Source organism: Mastigoproctus giganteus, chromosome 10 (genome assembly GCF_048544385.1).
Source record: "Mastigoproctus giganteus isolate SK-2022 chromosome 10, ASM4854438v1, whole genome shotgun sequence".
Lineage (NCBI taxonomy): Eukaryota > Metazoa > Arthropoda > Arachnida > Uropygi > Thelyphonidae > Mastigoproctus > Mastigoproctus giganteus.
Window position 1 is genome coordinate 59,068,844 of NC_143584.1, and position 20,908 is coordinate 59,089,751.

Below are 20,908 nucleotides of genomic sequence, written 5' to 3' on the forward strand. Positions count from 1 at the left end.
TCAGGAAGAGCAACCAGCCATAAAAATTTCATGCCAAAACAGTAAAAACACTGACCTCATATATATAATGGGAAAAAGGCGAGGACAAAAAAAAAATTATTTTATTTTGTGTGCTGCTTTTTTTTTGTTTGTTTTTTTTTTATAGCTGGTGCAGTAAAAATCTGCACTACTAATTACATTACATGGGTAATACTAATACTATAGTAAATTCAAAGTGTTTTCCAAGATTTCCAGCATCTTTAGGCACCTGATAATCAAACTGTTCCATTTTCCTTTCAATTTTGCATTACAAGAATGAGTAACTTCTAATTGTGAAAAATGGAATATCTAGGCAAATTTATACAGTGACAATCTAAGAAGAGGCAAATTATACAAAATGAAGCTGTAATCTCCCCTTCAAAATTTAAGAAAGAAGTGACTCAGTACGGTGGCAGGAAAATATGCAGAAAATTAAGTGACAAATTTATGTCCCTGTAAAAAATGTTAGTGTTTTTGAAGCATCTGCAGAAAGTAAATGATAAAAATACGTGGGACACAAAATACTCTATATGATTTTCTTTAAGCAGATATAATATGCTTTGTTTCTAAAATGCTTTGTTTCTGTAATGAATAGGCAAATTTAATTAAGATATTACTGATAACTTACCATCTTGCAGTAGCTTTATAGCCTTGTTTTTAATATCTGATGATAACTGATTAATTTTTATTAAATATTCCAATATAATAATACTAGGTATAAAGATAAGTAAGTTTTGTTCTCCAGAGCCTGATGGATGTTTTAACAGATTTCCAAGATTGTTCAGGGTGAGACCTAAAAGATTACCTATAAAAAAAAAAAATAAAAAATATGACAATCTGGATCTAAAATATTCTGGAATACTAAATAATCTCATCATGAAAATTTCAATATGACACAAGTTGTTAAGGACTTCTTGTTATTTCAATTTTCACTGCTGCTTTTTTTTTTTTTTTTTTTTTTGGCAATTTTCTTTTCCTACTCTGGAATGAGTATGATAAAAAAAAAAACAACAAAAATGTAATTTTTCACAATTTATAATATCTTTTGAGTAGTAGAGCATTTGTGTTCATTCTCTTATGCTATGCAATTTCTGTAGTAAAGTTTTTATCATCATTTTCATCTGCTAATATGCTTTTACTTAACAGTATGCTGAAGTAAAGCTATGAGGGGATTTGTACAAGGTGTGACAAAGTTTCAATAATGTCCCTGTAAAAAACGTTAGTGTTTTTGAAGCATCTGTAAAACTTGGGAAGTGTATATTCTATTCAGCATAGGAATGAAAAAGATTCATACAGATGTAGATCCACGGGTTTCCGTCCTGAGATATAGCCTGCTTTCATCTTCAATTTTTTTTTTTTTTTTTTTTCATAGAAGAAAGGTCCTTACTCGATGAAAAAAAAAAATTAACTTAATGCCTATTAAGTTAAATTATTTATGAAAGTAATTAATTCACACTAACCAAGGAAATGACCAGGGAGAAGTTCTTGTTATGTCTTCATCATAACCATTAACAGAGCATCTTCTAATATGCTGTTGTGCACAGAAAATTCCCTGAAGTATTCACAATTGTTTAACAACTAACTATAATCTGTTCTCGGTGAACTTGTGCATTATAAACTGAGATAGAATAAAAAAGAGCATGCTGGATATGCAGTTGGTTACCTCTACTAATCCAATGGGGAGAATATACATTGCGGCTAGAATGTGCTGAAACCCCATAATGCATGAACCACATTTGATGGCTTGTTTCCACTGGAACTTCTTCTAGTTATGCATGTAATTCCTCCTCCAAAGATACCTGTAATTTTGGCTATTGAGCATAAGTGAAAGGAATAGACATTGAACAGTCAGGTAGTCCCCAATGGTACCAGCCCAAATGTTCTGATGGAATGGCGATGCGAAGATTAAGTGGGAGCATAGGGATTTTTCTACATCCAAATTGTGAAGTGTGATGCATCTATGAAAAGAAAGCAATGGCAAAAAGAAGGATAAATACACTGCTGTAGAAGGCATTGAAAAATGGGATCTGCAGATGCAAATCATCTTATATTAGTAGCGGCAAATAAAGCAAGAAAGCAATCTTATACAACATCAGCCAAAAAAAAAAAAAATGTTCCCAATACTTCCCATTTCACCTGCCCATCCCCTCTAATAATTTGTCGAGTTCTTCCATGAATTTATTCAAACTATCCACGACTTCAACAACAGATGGAAATTTGTTTCAGCAATCCCCCACCAAAGGCCAAATGCAAACTTTTGCATATCAATTCTGCAATCATTTTTCCTCAATTTGAATTGATGCCCCTGCCCCCATTTGCTTATTCTGAGCAAGAAGAAGAATGCCATCAGTATTGGGCTTGCTCAAACCATTGACATGAATCGAGCAATGAAATCGAAAAGCCTTAAACCTCAATCAAATCACTTGACCTTTCTTGGTAAGAGCAACCCTTTGTTCCCCTCACCAATGTCAAATAACTCTGCATCTGTTCCAGCAGTTCTACATCATTCCTAATTTCACCTCAAGGGCTCACATCCGGTGAGTATTGGCTTGGCACACCCAGGGTCCTGAGCTGGATATCATTATTCTTCTCTTTCTTGGTGATTCCCTTCTACTTCTCTCTCTCTCTCTCTCTCTCTCAGGGTAACATAGGATTTTTTTTTGGTTGCTGCAGCATAAGCTTCAGGCTTCCTTGCACCATGTGACTAAGTAGTAGTAATAATAAATGGAGGCCTCCAGACCTGTATGCAGTATTCAAGAGGTTGACTGACTGTTGTCCTATACAAAGGGATAATTACCTTCTTATCCCTATGCAAAGTTCCTGTATATCAGGGGTGGCCAACTTAATTTATGATCAATTGACTTTTTTTCTTCAAAATGTGCCACGATCTACCATCTCAAACCCCAGGGGCTCACATCTGGTGAGTATGGGCTTGGTACACCTAGGGTCCTGAGCTGGATATCATCATTCTTCCCTTTCTTGGTGCTTCCCTTCTCTCTCTCTCTCTCTCTCTCTCTCTCTCTCTCTCTCTCTCTCTCTCTCTCTCTCTCTCTCTCTCTCTCTCTCTCTCAGGGTAATTCAGAATTATTTTTATTTGCCTGGTGTAGCATAAGCTTTAGGCTTCCTTGCACAATATGGCTAATAATAATAATAATAATAATAAAAGTTCATTGAACGTGGTTAAAAAGGTTAATCAACACATATTGAAAAATGTTGTTTATAAATTTTAAAATTAAATACAATTCAGAATTCTTATTTTAGATTCATACGTATTTAAATTTTTAATTTATGCGAAGTTTGTTTCATCCGCCAAGCTTTGCAAATCGGGGATATACTGTGATAAGGCCAACCGTAAAGAATCTTCTGTATGCAAGTCCGTAAGAGTAGAGTGATTCTTCATCTTTTTTTTTTTTTTTTTTTTGTTATATGTGGAAACAAAAAAATTCACTGCATTTTTTTACAGTACTTTTCTTGGCAAACATATTTCCAAAAGTCTTTTTCTGATGATCTGGTTTTTAGGAAGATATCGTTTCGCAATGTAATAATTTCATTTTCAAGTAATATTTTCTCCGTGTGAAAAATCTCAGCGATTTTTTCTGCAATTTGTTTCATATCTTAGTCAACCTTAAATGGACAAGAAATATATTGAACAATGTCTTCAATTGTTTTAAAATCACTGAATCTGGTTTCAAAATCATCCACAACTTTCTCAATTTCAGAAACACATTTCTCACTATTAAATTCAAAAACAGGATATTTTTGCAAATGACCTTGAATATTTGCAAAATGATCGAATTTTTTTTCTTTGAGATCCTTTGCCATTGCCAAAAATTTATATTTATATGCAGAAATACTATTAATCGTGTCACACACATTTTTATTTTTTCCTTGCAATTCCAAATTCAGATCACTTAATTTACTATTAAAATCTGCCAAAAAGCCAGATCACACAACCACACCATATTTTGCAGCTGCTGATAATCATCTCCCCTTTGATCAACAATTTTTTAATTTCATTCAGCATATTTTGAAATCTGTAGAAATTTACTCCGACTCAGCCACTTCACATCTGTATGTAATATCAGATCTGGTTCATTTTCATCGAGTTGCTTTTTAACAGTCTTCTTTGAATTCCATCAGATTGTCCTCTGATGGAATTCATAATTTTGAAAGCTATGTCCGTAATACTTTTAGTATTTAATCTTTTGCAGGCTGTGGATGCAGGCTGTAGATTCATCCAGTTGTCTCCTTAAAAATGCTCACATTTTTACTCATTTTTTCAATGCGTCGCATCACAGTATTTAAAGATAATTGCAGATCTTGAAGGGCACTTTTAATTCCATTTTTGTTCTTAAAATGTGGATGATACAGTGGTAACTCAAAAAATCTGTGAATTCATCATTCATTTTGCAGAATTCGATGAATCCGTTAAGATGCCCTGTCATTGCTTTAGTTCCATCTGTTGTTATTGATACGAGCTTAAATAGTGGTAATTTAATTTTTTTCAATAAAAATTTTTGAATGCGTTAAATATATCAAGACCTCTAGTTCTTTGTTTTAACGAAACCATACTCAGCAGTTCTTCTCTAGTGGCAGAATTATCGAAAACTATACGAATAAAAATGAGCAACTGAGCCATATCACTGACGTCTGTAGATTCATCCAGTTGTCTCCTTAAAAATGCTCACATTTTTACTCATTTTTTCAATGCATCGCATCACAGTATTTAAAGATAATTGCAGATCATGAAGGGCACTTTTAATTCCATTTTTGTTCTTAAAATTTTAAAAAAGAGAATCTGTTATTTCGAAAAATGCGTCTTTGATGAATTGATCATCAGCAAATGATTTGCACTTTTTTTGCAAGATGATGACTCACTTTAAATGATACTACAGTTACTGCTTTAAATTGTAAATTAGGTGTCATGAAGAAATTTTGTTGTGCGAATAATCTGGATTTAAGTTCTTTTAATTTATTTTTTCTAAGGTCACTATTAGGCGGAAAATCCGATTGGTATTTACCATGGAGTGCTTTGAAGTGCCTTTCTAAATTTCCTTTTTTGGGTATAGCCACGAAAGCATTGCAAATCAAGCAACAACATTTTTCTTTTATCATTACAAAAAAGTATTCTCGTTCCCACTCTTGTTGAAAATTATACATTTTACTCTTTTTCTTAGTATTCATTTTAAATCAATGGGTATTAAATTAACATATAAATACTGTCCAGTTATTAATATTAAGTAAGCCAAATAAGAAATCGACACATACGCTATGCTCTCCTCAACATAACTGCGTGAATTTTCACTAGACAAGCTTAGTGAATACGCGGTGACAAGAGTGGTCATGTGGTTCAACGGATTTGTAACAAGCATATGCAGTGGGGCGCATAATGATAATAATAATAACATTTAGATTTTGACTAATCTATTTTTTATATATATTTAAAATTCATTGTGATCGACCGAAATTAAAGCCACGATCAACTGGTAGATCGCGATCGACTTGTTGGCCACCCCTGCTGTATATCATTGACAAAACCTCATGAGCTGTCCTGGCAGCCTATCTCCTTTGTTCAGAAAACTTTGACAAGTGATATGTTAATCTGGGAATGCTGCTAACCATATTAGTACCTTGCAGTTGCCAATGTTAAATTTCAATTATGATTTCTCTGCCCATCTGCCTAATTTTTCTAGGTCTTGTTGCAGTAGCATACCTTGATTACTCTCATTATCAATCCTAACCTTTGTATCTTCTGCAAACAGAAGGCTTGATATGTCTTTATCAATATTAGAATAAATACTGTAAACATTAATGGTACTGGCACTGATGCCTAAGACCCTCAACTAATAACAACACTCTCCAACAATGAAGGAATGAAGGAAGAGCAGTGCCCATTTATAGAAAAAGTCTATTTTCTCCCACACTACTATTCCTTTAGGGGAAGCAGTAACTTCCCCTAAAGCCACTCTGCTCTAATTTGTACAGCAGTTTTTCACAAGAAAAAATGGTCAAATGTTTTCATAAAATAAAATTATATGATATAAAAATTCCTTTTTTTGCATTCAATTCCTTTGTTACTGCATCATAGTAGCTAATCTGATCGATCAGAGAGGATCATATTTGCAACTTAACAAAGATATGTGGTGATATCCATTTAATGGCAGTATTAGTTGGGTTGGAAAACTGCTAGATTGGGGTGGGGGATTCACAGACTAAAAGATTAACGGTAGCCGCAGGCAGAAGCGAAAGTGATTCTTGCACTGCTTCTATAGTAATGAGCCGCAGCCTAGAGAGCAAGTTGCTGGGGACTTCAAGAACTGCTGAGAGTCATCATGGAACAAGTAAATACATGGGCTGGGTTAGGCTAACTAGTAGTAAGAACAAGTGCATGTATACTTGCATGTACACTAATGCTAGAAGTATAGTAAATAAAATTGATGAATTTAAGGTGTTGATCAAGATATCAAAGGCAGATATTGTTGGGATATCAGAGACATGACATCACACAGATATAAGCAGTGCTGAATTGGAATTTGGAGAGTATAATGTGTACAGAAAGGACAGACAGGGTAGGAAGGGAGGAGGGGTTATGCTGTTAGTTAAGAAACACATACAATCTAAGGAAGTGCATCCAGTTGACAAGGGTGGACAGTGCAATGTTTAGTCTGTTTGGTGTGACATAAACACAGGGAAAGGGAAAATGAGAATAGAAGTATGTTATATGCCTAATGATTCTGATGAGTACAATGAACAGTTATGCAGAGAAATAGAATTGGCGAGTAAATCAGAATGTCTTTTAATGGGGGATTTTAGCTTTCCAGATAGTGACTGGAACTTGTGGGCTGGTCATTTGCACACTAGCAAGACTTTTGTGGATTTATTGGAGGATTGTTTTCTACAGCAACATGTTCAAGGGGAAACCAGAGGGAGTAATACCATTGATCTGATTATCAGCAGTGATTATTCATGCATGCATTAGTGATGTGCGATTTACTTAAAGATCTAACTACCATCAAGGGTAAAGGGAAGGGTTTTTGTTTTCATAAAGGTGACTACAGTGGTCTCAGACAGTTTTTAAATTCTATACAGTGGGATCAACTGATGATGTTACCAATGGTGAATTCTAAATGGGAAGCCTTCAGGGACTTAATCTTGGATGCTACTAGGCTTTTGATACCAACTAAGAAATACAATTCAAGGTTCAGGCCTAAATGGATGTCGGATGAATTAATGAGGCTCGTGGTAGAAAAGAAAAATGCATGGGATGCATATAAATTATCATGCTACACAGAAGCCTATGGCAGATATAAACTAGTGTGTAATCAAGTCACAAAGGAGGTTAGGTAGGCGAAGGCAGATTATGAAAAATCTTTGGCAAAGGACACAAAGAAAAACAGCAAAGAGTTCTTTACTTATGTAAACTCTAGAAGGAATGGGATGAACCAGATTGGTACATTTAATACAGATGGGTTGACTATTGATGATCATACTCGGGTAGCTAATAAACTGAATGAGTATTTTGCATCTACATTCACACATGAGGAGTTATTCAAGGAGGGGAGTAAGTTTATCAAACTTATTCCCCTCCACAAGTTTATCAAACTTCTGGAGTTTATCAAACTCTAACAGGGAACTAAGTGATTTTGTAATAACTGAGAGCAAAGTGGAGGAGAAATTGTTGAAGTTAAACATAAAAAAGGCACCTGGAATCAATCATGTTACAATGAAGGAGGCAGCAAGGGAAGAAAGCAAACCCTTAACCATATTTATGAGAGCATCCTTAGAGTCAGGGGGAGGTCCCCATGGACTGGAGATGTGCAAATATATCCACAATTCACAAAGGAGGTTCAAAGGAGGTTGACATAAATAACTATAGACCTGTTAGTTTAACTTCTGATCCGGGGAAAATAATGATGTCACTGGTTAAAAAGGTGATACAGGATTACCTATATAAGACAGCACTAATAGCTCAGACACAGCATTGATTTGTTAAGGGAAATCTTGTCTGACCAATTTGATTGGATACTATGATGTGGTCACAAAGGATCTGGATGCAAAAAATAAATTTGATATCATATACTTGGATTTCAGAAAACTTTTGATACTGTTGCACACGGAAGACTGCTGTACAAATTAGAGCAGTGTGGCATTAAGGGCAAGTTACTGCAATGGATAAAGGGATGGTTGAGTGGGAGATGGCAGAGAGTGGTAATAAATGAACACTGCTCTAGGTGGACTAATGTTATTAGCATTGCTGGGCCCATTGTTGTTTTGTATACTTATTAATTAGCATTAGCATTAGTAGAGGCATTTGATGCAAGAAAGCAAGCTTATGCAGCATCAGCCAAAAAAAAAAAAAAAAAAAAAGTAACATAAATAAATAAAAATAACCACTTCCACTTCACCCCTCTGTTCGTTCGAAATACCTGTCCAGCTGAGCCTTAAACTTATTTAGGCTATCAACTTCCACGACAAGGGATGGAAGTCTGTTCCACCCACCAACCACCCGCTGGCTAAAGGCAAATTTCCGCACATCTATCCTACATCTGTCTTTCCTCAATTTGAATTTATGCCCTCTCAGGTGATTTTTCTGATCCCATCAGCATTGAGCATGCTCAAACCATTCAAGGCTTTGTACACCTCTATCAGATCACCCCGCTGGTGCCTAGTTTCCAGACACTGTAATTTGCAAAACTTAAGCCTTTCTTCGTAAGAGAACCCCTTTGTCCCATTCACCAATCTAGTTGCCCTTCTCTGTACTCGTTCCAGCAGCTCTACATCCTTCCTGAAATGAGGCCTCCAGGCCTGTATACAGTACTCTAGGTGTGGCCTGACCATTGCCTTATACAAGGGAATAATCACCTCCTTATCCCTGCTAGAAAAATTCCTATATATCATTGACAATACACCATGAGCTACTCTTGCAGCTCGGCTGCACTGCTCAGAGAACTTCATATCTGCCTGCACCACCACCCCCAGGTCCCTTTCATTCTCTACCACTGTCAGTGTAGTACCACAGAGTTGATACGTTGCTCTGGGGTTGCTGTTTCCCATATGTAGTACTTTACATTTGTCAATGTTAAACTTCATTTGCCACCTCGAAGCCCATCTGCTCAACCTTTCCAAATCCTGTTGCAGCAGCATAGTGTCAGTAGTGTCCTTGACAACCCTGCCAACCTTCGTATCGTCTGCAAACTTGGACATTAAGCCTGATATACCATCATCAATATCATTTATAAATACAGAAAACAATAAAGGCCCCAATACTGAACCCTGAGGGACTCCACTAATAACATTAGTCCACGATGAGCAGTGTCCATTGATTACCACTCTCTGTCTTCTCCCCCTCAACCACCCCTTTATCCATAGCAGCAACTTGCCTCCAATGCCACACTGCTCCAATTTGTGCAGCAGTCTTCCATGTGCAACAGTATCAAAAGCCTTTCTAAGATCCAAGTATATAATATCAAAGTTATTCCCTGCATCCAGTTCTTTTGTGACTGCATCATAGTATCCAATCAAATTGGTCAGGCAAGACTTCCCCTTAACAAAACCATGCTGTGTCCTAGCTATAACTGAAGTCTTGTCTAGATGATCCTGCAGTGCTTCTTTCACCAGTGCCTCCATTAATTTTCCGGGAACAGAAGTTAAACTCACAGGTCTATAATTACTTGTGTCAGCCTTTGATCCCCCTTTGTGAATTGGGGTCACATTTGCACATCTCCAGTCAATGGGTACCTCCCCTGAGTCCAAGGAAGCTCTCATAATTATGGCTAAGGGTTTGCTTACCTCCTTTGCTGCCTCCTTTAATATAACTGGATAGATCCCATCCACCCCAGGTGCCTTTCTTGTGTTTATTTCAACAATTTCTCCTCCACTTTGCTCTCAGTTATTACAAGATTCTCTAGCTTACTGCTAGAGTTGAATACACCTCTGGCATTCCCCTCGCTGAATAACTCCTCATGTGTGAATGTCGATGCAAAATATTCATTTAGTTTGTTAGCTACCCGAGCAGGGTCATCAACAGTTGACCCATCGATCTCAAGTGGACCAATCTGATTCATCCCCTTCCTTCTAGAGTTTACATAAGTAAAGAACTCTTTGCTGTTTTTCTTTGCATCCCTTGCCAAAGATTTCTCGTAATCTGCCTTCGCCTTCCTAACCTCCTTTGTAACTTGGTTACAGATCAACTTGTATCTATCATAATCTTCTGTGTCATGTGTTAATTTGTATGTATCCCATGCATGTTTCTTCTCTGCCATATGCCTCATCAGTTCATCTGACATCCATTTAGGCCTAAACCTTGAACAATATTTCTTAGTTGGTATGTAAAGCCTAGTAGCTTCCAAGATAAGTTCTTTGAATGCTTCCCATTTTGTATTTGCTGTTGGTAACATCATCAGTTGGTCCCACTGTATAGAATTTAAATACTGTCTCAGTCCATCGTAGTCGCCTTTACGAAAGCAATAACCCTTCCCTTTACCCCTAATGGTAGTTACCTCTTTGAGTAAATCCCACTTCAGCACACTGTGATCACTGCCACCTAGTGGTTCATTTATCTGCAGATTCTTAATGCATGAAGAATCACTGCTGATAATCAAATCAAGAATATTCCTCCCTCTAGTTGCCTCCCAAACGTGCTGATGTAGAAAACAATCATCCAATAAATCCACAAAAGCTTTGCTAGTGTGTGAGTGACCAACCCCCAAATTCCAGTCAATATCTGGGAAATTAAAATCTCCCATTATAAGACTCTCTGATTTACTGGCCCACTCTATTTCTCTGTACAGTTTCTTATTATACTCATCAGAGTCATTAGGCCTATAGCACACTCCTCTCTCAACTTTGATCTCCCAATGCTTATGTCACACCAAACTGACTCAACACTGCACTGTCCAGCGATGTCCACTGGCTTCACTTCCTTGGATTTTATGTATTTCTTAACTAATAGCATAACCCCTCCTCCCTTCCTATGCAGTCTATCCTTTCTGTAGACGTTGTACTCCCCAAATTCCAGTTCTGCATTCCTTATGTCTGTGTGACACCACGTCTCTGATATCCCAACAATATCTGCCTTTGATGTTTTGAGCAATACCTCAAATTCATCAAATTTATTTACTAAACTCCTAGCATTGGTGTACACGCAAGTATACATGCACCTATTCCTATTCTTAGCTACCCTAACACAACCCATGTGTTTACTTGTACTGCAATGACTCCCGGCAGTCTCTGAAATATCCTGCATCTTGTTTTTCAGGCTTCTGCTCATTCCAATAGAAGCAGTGCAAGAATCACTTTCACCTCTGCCAGTGGCTACTGTTAATCTATTAGTCCTTGTATCCCCCCAATCTAGCAGTTTTCCGACCCACCTAACATTGCCTCGATAGCATCAGCAAATATTCTAGCACCCTTTCTATTTAAGTGTATCCCATCCCTGTAGAAGCAGTCTCTCCTGTTAACAAGTACAGACCAGGCTGAAAAAAATTCTACCCCTTGAGCCCTGCACAATCTTTCCAGGGCCGAATGATATCAAGGAAGTTATATCAGGCTTAATGTCCAAGTTTGCAAATGATACAAAGGTTGGCAGGGTTGTTAATGACAATAAAGACAGTATGCTACTTCAACAGGATCTAGAAAATTTAGGCAGATGAGCTGAGAAGTCACAAACTGAAGTCTAACATTGACAAATGCAAAGTACTCCATTGGGTAGCAGTAACCCAAGAGAAATGTACCAACTGAGTGGTACATTTCTACACTCAGGGAGGTGGATAATGAAAAAGACCTGAGGGTAATTGTGCAGTCAGATATGAAGTTCTCTCAGCAGTGCAGATGGGCTGACTGAGCAGGTCATGGAGTTTTGTCAATGATATATAGGAATTATGCTAGCAGAGACAAGGAGGTGATTATTCCTTTGTATAAAGCAACAGTCAGGCTATACCTAGAGTACTGTGTACGGGTCTGGAGGCCTCATTTTAGGAAGGATGTAGAGTTGCTAGAACGAGTACAGAGAAGGGCAACAAGATAGGTGAGAGGAACAGAGGGGCGCACTTATGAAGAAAGGTTTAAGTTCTGCAATTTGCAGCATTTGGAGACTAGGCAACTGTGATGTGATCTGTTCGAGGTGTATAAGACCTTGAATGATTTGAGCAGGCTCAATGCTGATGGGATACTTCCACTGGCTCAGATTAAGAACCTGAGGGGGTATAGATTCAAATTGAGGAAGGAGAGTTGTAGAATGTATGTGTGGAAGTTAGCCAGCGGGTAGTTGATTGCCGGAACAGACTTCCATCTGTTCCAGCAATCAACCAGCTTAAATAAATTTAAGGCTGAACTCGACAAACATTTGGAGTGACCAGATAGATGAAATGGGAAGGGTTTTTTTTTTTTTTTTTGGTTGATGCTGTATAAGCTTGCTTTCTTGTATCATATGCCTCAACTAATGCTAATGCTAATTCCATTTTTGTCAAGAGTATTTTGCATTACTTCTTTAACCACTGAATCTGATATTTTCTCTGGGACAGAAATGAAGCATGGAAAGCAATAACTACTTACTTTACTCTTTGATCTCCTGTGGGATATGGGGGGAGCTCCTATAAACACAATCTACAGGAAACCCCACCTTAATTCCAAATATGTTCTCATGATTATTGCCATGATTTGCTTTCCTCTTTTGCTGCTTCTTTTCATATAACTGGCTGGGTACCATCGGCCCCAGGTGCCTTATTTACTTTCAGCTTTGGCAAGTTCTCTTCCACTTTCTTCTAAGTTATAACAAAATCATTTAGCTCCCAGTTATAACTTTGTGTAGTTCTTATGTTAATTTCTAAAATCATCGTCATGTGTGAGTTTAGATCAATTCATTTTTTTTAGGTTGTTAACAACCTCAACAGGATAATAAATATTATGGTATTCATATCTAGTAGGTCAATATTGTTCATTCCTTTCCTTCTATTTTTAACATAACCAAAATTCTTTGATACTTCTTTGCATTCATAGCTAAGGACTCTTTATAATCTCTATTAGAACTTGTTAACCTCCTTAGCAACCTGATTCCAATCCAGTCTGTACTTACTACAGGTTTCCAAGTCCCCCTGACAATCAAACCATGCATTTACTTTATCTAGTATTAGTATTAATATTGGCAAATGATTTTAGAAAGCAAGCTTAGACAGCATCATAAAAAAAAAAAAAAAACATTTCACCTATCCATCTCTGCCAATAATTTGTCTTAGTTCTTCCTTGAATTTATACAAACTATCCACTTCCACAGCAACAGATGGAAGATTGTTCCAGTAGTGAACTACCTGTTAGCTGAAAGCAAACTTAAACACATCTATTTTGTGCTGAAAGCAAACTTCAGCACATCTACTCTACAACCATCTTCCTCAATTTAAATTTATGACTAGACAGTACTGAGTTTTCTCAAGCCATTCAAAGACTTCACTCAACACCTCAATCAGATCATCTTGCTGGAGTCCTAGTCTCCAGATGCTGAATTTGCAGAACTGAAGTCTTTCTTGGTAAGAGGGTCCCTTTGTTCCCCTTACCAATCTCACTGCCCTTCTCTGTACCCATTACAGTAGCTCTACATTATTTCTAAAATGAGGACTCCAGTTCTGTCTGCAGTACTCAAGATGTGGCCTGACCATTGCCTTATACAATGGAATCCTCACCTCCTTATATCTGCTAGTGAAATTTCTGTATATTATTGACAAAATGCAAGAGCCATCCTGGCAGTATGTCTGCACTACTCAGAAACTTCCTATCACACTGCACAATTACCCTAAGGGGAGGTGCTGCAGTCGAGATAGTGAATGGACGCATCTACACGGAGCTGCACTTGATTGTGGAAGGTGGACAGAGATCGTAGGATAACTTTGTTTGATTTTGGATCAATACTAGGATTTACCATGGATTTTTTGGATTTTAAGGTACATGCAAATGGAGGTAAGTGATATATTCCAAGTAAGAGTTTTGCTTACTATAGAAAGCAAAAATTCTCACTAATTTTTGTGCCTTTGAAAGTATTTTCATGCAGCGTGATTGCTACAGTGCTAGCGAACTCACTGTTACTGTTGTTTACTTGATTGCAGTTTGATTACAAGTAAAACTAGCTACATTAGGCATATTTTGAATGGGGAATCTGATTATAATGATAGTTATAATGTATTCTCAGAATTTGAGTTTGTTTATAGCGGTTTTCCTGCCGAAACTGGGAAATCACGATATTCCAGTTTAAATAGCTGTATTGTGGAATTAAGACACATTAAATTATTTTCCCCCAACATAAGGAACAAATGAAAATGGACAAAACGACTGGGCAAGAACAAAATACTGAGGATAAAAGGCAAAAATTTGGAAATAACGATTTAGACATAGAGACAAACCCTGGCTTAGAAATAAGAATTTTAAGCAAAAGGACTCCCAAAAATGGCAATGAAACTAATAATGAAGACTTAGATGCATGTCCTCCAGGCCTCTTGAGATGAAAAGGGCCAAAAAAAAGTGAGGAACCAGGCTGAGAACAAAGAGGATAAAGCAAAGGAAAACAATGAAAAGACTGATAATAAGACAGAAGAGGAAAAAAGGTTTCAAGCAATAAATGAATTTGCAGATCCAATTAAGCAAATAAAAGAGTTGAAATTGTACTTAGAGGACTTCCTCCCTAACCAGACTAGCAGAATAACATCTGCAGTTAGAATGCATATTATAAACTGTTGGACAGTCTTAGAGCAAAGGGTGATAGAACTCAATACAGAAAATCTAGGATAGACAGTGTACCTGAGGAAAGGAATAACTACAAAGAAATGAACACCCTAAGTTATGCTCAGGTAGCAAGGGCAAGTAAAACAGAAAATACCCAACCTAAGGAAATACTCAGGACTAAAGAAACCAATATAGTGATATTAAAAGCAAAACATGACAGTGACTACAAGACTAGTGAGGCAGTCAGAAAAGCTGTTGTGGATCAACTGAAACCCCACCTAAAGGAGATCAGAATAAGCAGTATGAGGAAAGTGAGAGGAAATGGAGTGCTACTGGAAGTAGCAAACAAAGAAGATTTGAAAAAGTTAGAAACTAACCCCAAAATAATAAAACTTGGTTTAAAACCAGAGAAACCAAAGGGAAAGAATCCACATATTCTACTATTTGATGTCATACAACTCCTGAGAAGGAATTAATTACAGATATAAATTATAAAAATTTCCAAAAAATAATGGACATAGAAGAGTTTGCTGAACAGTTCCAACTCAAAAGAGCCACAAAAAGCAGGAAAAATGGTCAGATAAATATCTTAGTGGAGATTTCTCCAAAAATCTGGGGGGAACATCTACAAGGGCAGCAAAGAATCTATGCTGGCTGGACCAGCCATAGATTTAGGGAACACTTCCCTGTAACAAGATGTTATAATTGTCATAAATTTGGACACACTGCCAGGTATTGTAGTCAGAAAGAACCTGTCTATGGTCACTGTGCAAAGTTGGGCATGACTATAAAAACTGTAGAAATAAAAATTAGCAACCAAAATGTGCTACCTGCAAGGCAGCAGGCTGACTGACTATGCACACAGCATCAGGGATGAAAAATGCTATAAGAAAAATGACTAAGCAAATAGAATCTAGGATATGGGCCAAACTGAAAATATAAATGTGACTAGGTCTTTAAATCTGGTCCAATTGAATGCTCAAAGAGCAAGAACTGTTGTAGATCAGATCCAACTCAAATTAGAAGAAAATAATATAGATATCTTGGTACTCCAAGAGCCCCACACATATGGGTAGGGTTCAAGGATACCCAAGAAACTACAAAATAATAGAATACACTCCCGGTGTCACTTCTACAACAATAGTGGTCAGAAACACTAACCTCACAGTAACAAAGGTGGGTCACCTCTGATCCCCAGTGGCAGTGTGTGCCCATATCACCAGTGCAGCTGGACAGTTCTATATTATATCTTTTTATGCAAGACCAGGTGAAGACATAAACCTTACTATAGATTACTTACAAGCAGTAATAAATTTGTTACCTACTGCAAATATCATAGTGTGTGTGTGTGTGCTGATATCAACTGCCAGTCAGCCTTATGGCATAGCCGTACAGAAGACAGAGCAGGCACACACACACACACACACACACACACACACACACACACACACACACACACACACACACACACACACACACACACACACACACACACACACACACACACACACACACACACACACAATGGCCAGATATTATCAGATTTTATAGCCACCTCACCCTTTCAAGTGATAAATCAACATAATAACTTACCAACTTTTAGCAGTACCATGTGGGAGAGTGACACTGATGTCACTCTTGCCACCAATTCAATAGCCTATAAAATTACATGATATTGCCATGGGGGATGTCTTTGTGTGTGCGCGATGCAAGGAGTGTATCGAAATCAGGCAACAACTCAGCGTTCTTATGGGCCTATATGAGAGCTTGAAGGACAGGGTGGATGCTCTCGAAGGAACTAAACTGAGGGCCCATCAAGCTCTCAGCTGCCCACATCAACGGCAGAGTTTGCACTTGGTCGTCGCGCAACACAGATGCAACCACCAAAGCAGAATGCGCTGGTCCCAAAGGAACTAGTAGTTGTTGTTGACTCTATTGTCAGGGAAACGGGGAACATGCTTTGTAAAAAAAGGATAGGTGGAACAGGACCAGGGTATGTCTGCCAGGGGCAAAGGTTGATGACGTTGTAGAGCAGATATCATCTTTTAAGGGCACAAAAGGTGATATAGTTGTACACGTTGGCACAAATAATATTAAGAGTAGGAGACCGTCAGAATTGCTTAACAAGTACAGGTCACTGTTGAAAAAAAGCCGTGAATTAGGGTTGAACTTGAAAGTGTCTGCAATTCTGCCCAGACACAATAGGAGGGAGTATATGATGAGAGCCTTGTCGATCAATTTGGCCCTGAAAAGATTGTGCAAGCCTCAAGGGGTAGAATTTTTTTCAGCCTGGACTGTACTTGTTAACAGGAGAGATTGCTTCTACAGGGATGGGATACACTTAAATAGAAAGGGTGCTAGAATATTTGCTGATGCTATCAAGGCAGTGTTAGGTGGGTTGGAAAACTGCTAGCTTGGGGGTAGACAAAGACTAATAGATTAACAGTAGCCACTGGCAGAGGTGAAAGAGATTCTTGCACTGCTTCTATTGGAATGAGCAGAAGCCTGAAAAACAAGATGCAGGATATTTCAGAGACTGCCGGGAGTCATTGCAGTACAAGTAAACACATGGGTTGTGTTAGGGTAGCTAAGAATAGGAATAGGTGCATGTATACTTGCGTGTACACCAATGCTAGGAGTTTAGTAAATAAATTTGATGAATTTGAGGTATTGCTCAAAACATCAAAGGCAGATATTGTTGGGATATCAGAGACGTGGTGTCACACAGACATAAGGAATGCAGAACTGGAATTTGGGGAGTACAACGTCTACAGAAAGGATAGACTGCATAGGAAGGGAGGAGGGGTTATGCTATTAGTTAAGAAATACATAAAATCCAAGGAAGTGAAGCCAGTGGACATCGCTGGACAGTGCAGTGTTGAGTCAGTTTGGTGTGACATAAGCATTGGGAGATCAAAGTTGAGAGAGGAGTGTGCTATAGGCCTAATGACTCTGATGAGTATAATAAGAAACTGTACAGAGAAATAGAGTGGGCCAGTAAATCAGAGAGTCTTATAATGGGAGATTTTAATTTCCCAGATATTGACTGGAATTTGGGGGTTGGTCACTCACACACTAGCAAAGCTTTTGTGGATTTATTGGATGATTGTTTTCTACATCAGCACGTTTGGGAGGCAACTAGAGGGAGGAATATTCTTGATTTGATTATCAGCAGTGATTCTTCATGCATTAAGAATCTGCAGATAAATGAACCACTAGGTGGCAGTGATCACAGTGTGCTGAAGTGGGATTTACTCAAAGAGGTAACTACCATTAGGGGTAAAGGGAAGGGTTATTGCTTTCGTAAAGGCGACTACGATGGACTGAGACAGTATTTAAATTCTATACAGTGGGACCAACTGATGATGTTACCAACAGCAAATACAAAATGGGAAGCATTCAAAGAACTTATCTTGGAAGCTACTAGGCTTTACATACCAACTAAGAAATATTGTTCAAGGTTTAGGCCTAAATGGATGTCAGATGAACTGATGAGGCATATGGCAGAGAAGAAACATGCATGGGATACATACAAATTAACACATGACACAGAAGATTATGATAGATACAAGTTGATCTGTAACCAAGTTACAAAGGAGGTTAGGAAGGCGAAGGCAGATTACGAGAAATCTTTGGCAAGGGATGCAAAGAAAAACAGCAAAGAGTTCTTTACTTATGTAAACTCTAGAAGGAAGGGGATGAATCAGATTGGTCCACTTGATATCGATGGGTCAACTGTTGATGATCCTGCTCAGGTAGCTAACAAACTAAATGAATATTTTGCATCAACATTCACACATGAGGAGTTATTCAGCCAGGGGAATGCCAGAGGTGTATTCAACTCTGGCAGTAAGCTAGAGAATCTTGTAATAACTGAGAGTAAAGTGGAGGAGAAATTGTTGAAGATAAACACAAGAAAGGTACCTGGGGTGGATGGGATCTATCCAGTTATATTAAAGGAGGCAGCAAAGGAAGTAAGCAAACCCTTAGGCCCTAATTATGAGAGCTTCCTTGGACTCAGGGGAGGTACCCACAGACTGGAGATGTGCAAATGTGACCCCAATTCACAAAGGAGGATCAAAGGCTGACACAAGTAATTATAGACCTGTGAGTTTAACTTCTGTTCCCGGAAAATTAATGGAGGCACTGGTTAAAGAAGAACTGCAGGATCATTTAGACAAGACTTCAGTTATAGCTCGAACACAGCATGGTTTTGTTAAGGGGAAGTCTTGCCTGACCAATTTGATTGGATACTATGATGCAGTCACAAAGGAACTGGATGCAGGGAATAACTTTGATATTATATACTTGAATCTTAGGAAGGCTTTTGATACTGTTGCACATGGAAGACTGCTGCACAAATTGGAGCAGTGTGACATTGGAGTCAAATCGCTGCTGTGGATAAAGGGGTGGCTGAGGGGGAGAAGACAGAGAGTGGTAATCAATGGACACTGCTCGTCGTGGACTAATGTTATTAGTGGAGTCCCTCAGGGCTCAGTGTTGGGTCCATTATTGTTTTCTGTATTCATAAATGATATTGATGATGGTATATCAAGCTTAATGTCGAAGTTTGCAGACGACACAAAGGTAGGCAGGGTTGTCAAGGACTCTACTGACACTATGCTGCTGCAACAGGATCTGGAAAGGTTGAGCAGATGGGCTGAGAAGTGGCAAATGAAGTTTAACATTGACAAATGTAAAGTACTACACATGGGAAACAGCAACCCCAGAGCAATGTATCAACTCTGTGGTACTACACTGATAGTGGTAGAGAATGAAAGGGACCTGGCGGTGGTTGTGGAGGTAGATATGAAGTTCTCTGAGCAGTGCAGACAGGCTGCAAGAGTAGCTCATGGTGTATTGTCAATGATATATAGGAATTTTTCTAGAAGGGATAAGGAGGTGATTATTCCCTTGTATAAGGCAATGGTCAGGCCACACCTAGAGTACTGTATACAGGTCTGGAGGCCTCATTTCAAGAAGGATGTAGAGCTGCTGGAATGAGTACAGAGAAGGGCAACAAGATTAGTGAATGGAACAAAGGGGTGCTCTTACGAAGAAAGGCTTAAGTTTTGCAAATTACAGTGTCTGGAGACTAGGCACCAGCGAGGTGATCTGATAGAGGTGTATAAAGCTTTGAATGGTTTGAGCATGCTCAATGCTGATGGGATTCTTCCTCTCGCTCAGAATAATCACCTGAGAGGGCATAAATTCAAAATGAGGAAAGACAGATGTAGGGTAGACGTGCAGAAATTTGCCTTTAGTCAGTGGGTGGTTGGTTGGTGGAACAGACTTCCTTCCCTTGTCGTGGAAATTGATAGCCTAAATAAGTTTAAGGCTCAGCTGGACACGTATTTTGAACGAACAGAGGGATGAAGTGGAAGTGGTTTTTTTTTTTTTTTTTTTGGCTGATGCTGCATAAGCTTGCTTTCTTGCATCAAATGCCTCTACTAATGCTAATCCTAATGCTAATTATAGACTGGTATGTCCAGCCAGCCTGGACTACATCAGATCATTGAGTTATCACCTTCAAACTAAACGGGCAGTTACAAACAACCCAACACTCCTAGTTGGATATCAAAAGGTATAACCTTAAAAAGGCAAACTGGCAGATTTTCGCAGAACATACAGCAGCTGAGCTGCAAAAACAGGAAAATGAGTGGTCTAGATCAGGCAACTGTAGCCCAGACTAGCAAGCGCTGACTATGACAAACATTTTAACAAAAACAGCAAACCTGTCTATCCCATGGAAAAAGCTGAGGAAGCAGGCAGTCCCCTGGTGGTGCCCTGAACTGACTATACTCAGGAGAAGGGTTCACCAGGCAAGGAGAAATTTTTAAAGAGCTAGAACATCTTGGCCACAAAATGAGGTGGATGCACTGAGAGATTCTTATAGAACTCTCAGGAATCAGTATACAGCCCTCATAAGAGACAGAAAAAGGATTTCTGGAGGCACTTGGTGGGAACTACTGCAAACAAGACTAAAAAAAAAAAAAAAAAAAAAAAGACTAATACTCAAGATTTCTAAGAGGTACAAGCTAAAGATTATAATGATTTATGCACCAACATAAATCCATGCACCAGTCTTCTAGATGAACAGAAAACCCACTACACTATTATTATGGGGGACTTCAATGCTAAGGTTGGAAAAAGGCAAAACAGCGCAGAAAGAGGAACTATAGGA

General features: G+C 38.3%; 1 protein-coding gene across 2 annotated transcripts in view; it reads right to left on the reverse strand.

Annotated features, from left to right (window-relative positions):
* LOC150079048 (CD109 antigen-like) overlaps positions 1 to 20,908 on the reverse strand; it is a 1,092,235-nt gene that overhangs the window by 335,443 nt on the left and 735,884 nt on the right. For both annotated transcript variants that reach the window (XM_090384122.1, XM_090384121.1), the window contains exon 24: positions 647 to 823. In XM_090384122.1, coding sequence (XP_090240248.1) covers positions 647 to 823 — 177 coding nt within the window. The remainder of the gene's footprint in view (positions 1 to 646; positions 824 to 20,908) is intronic.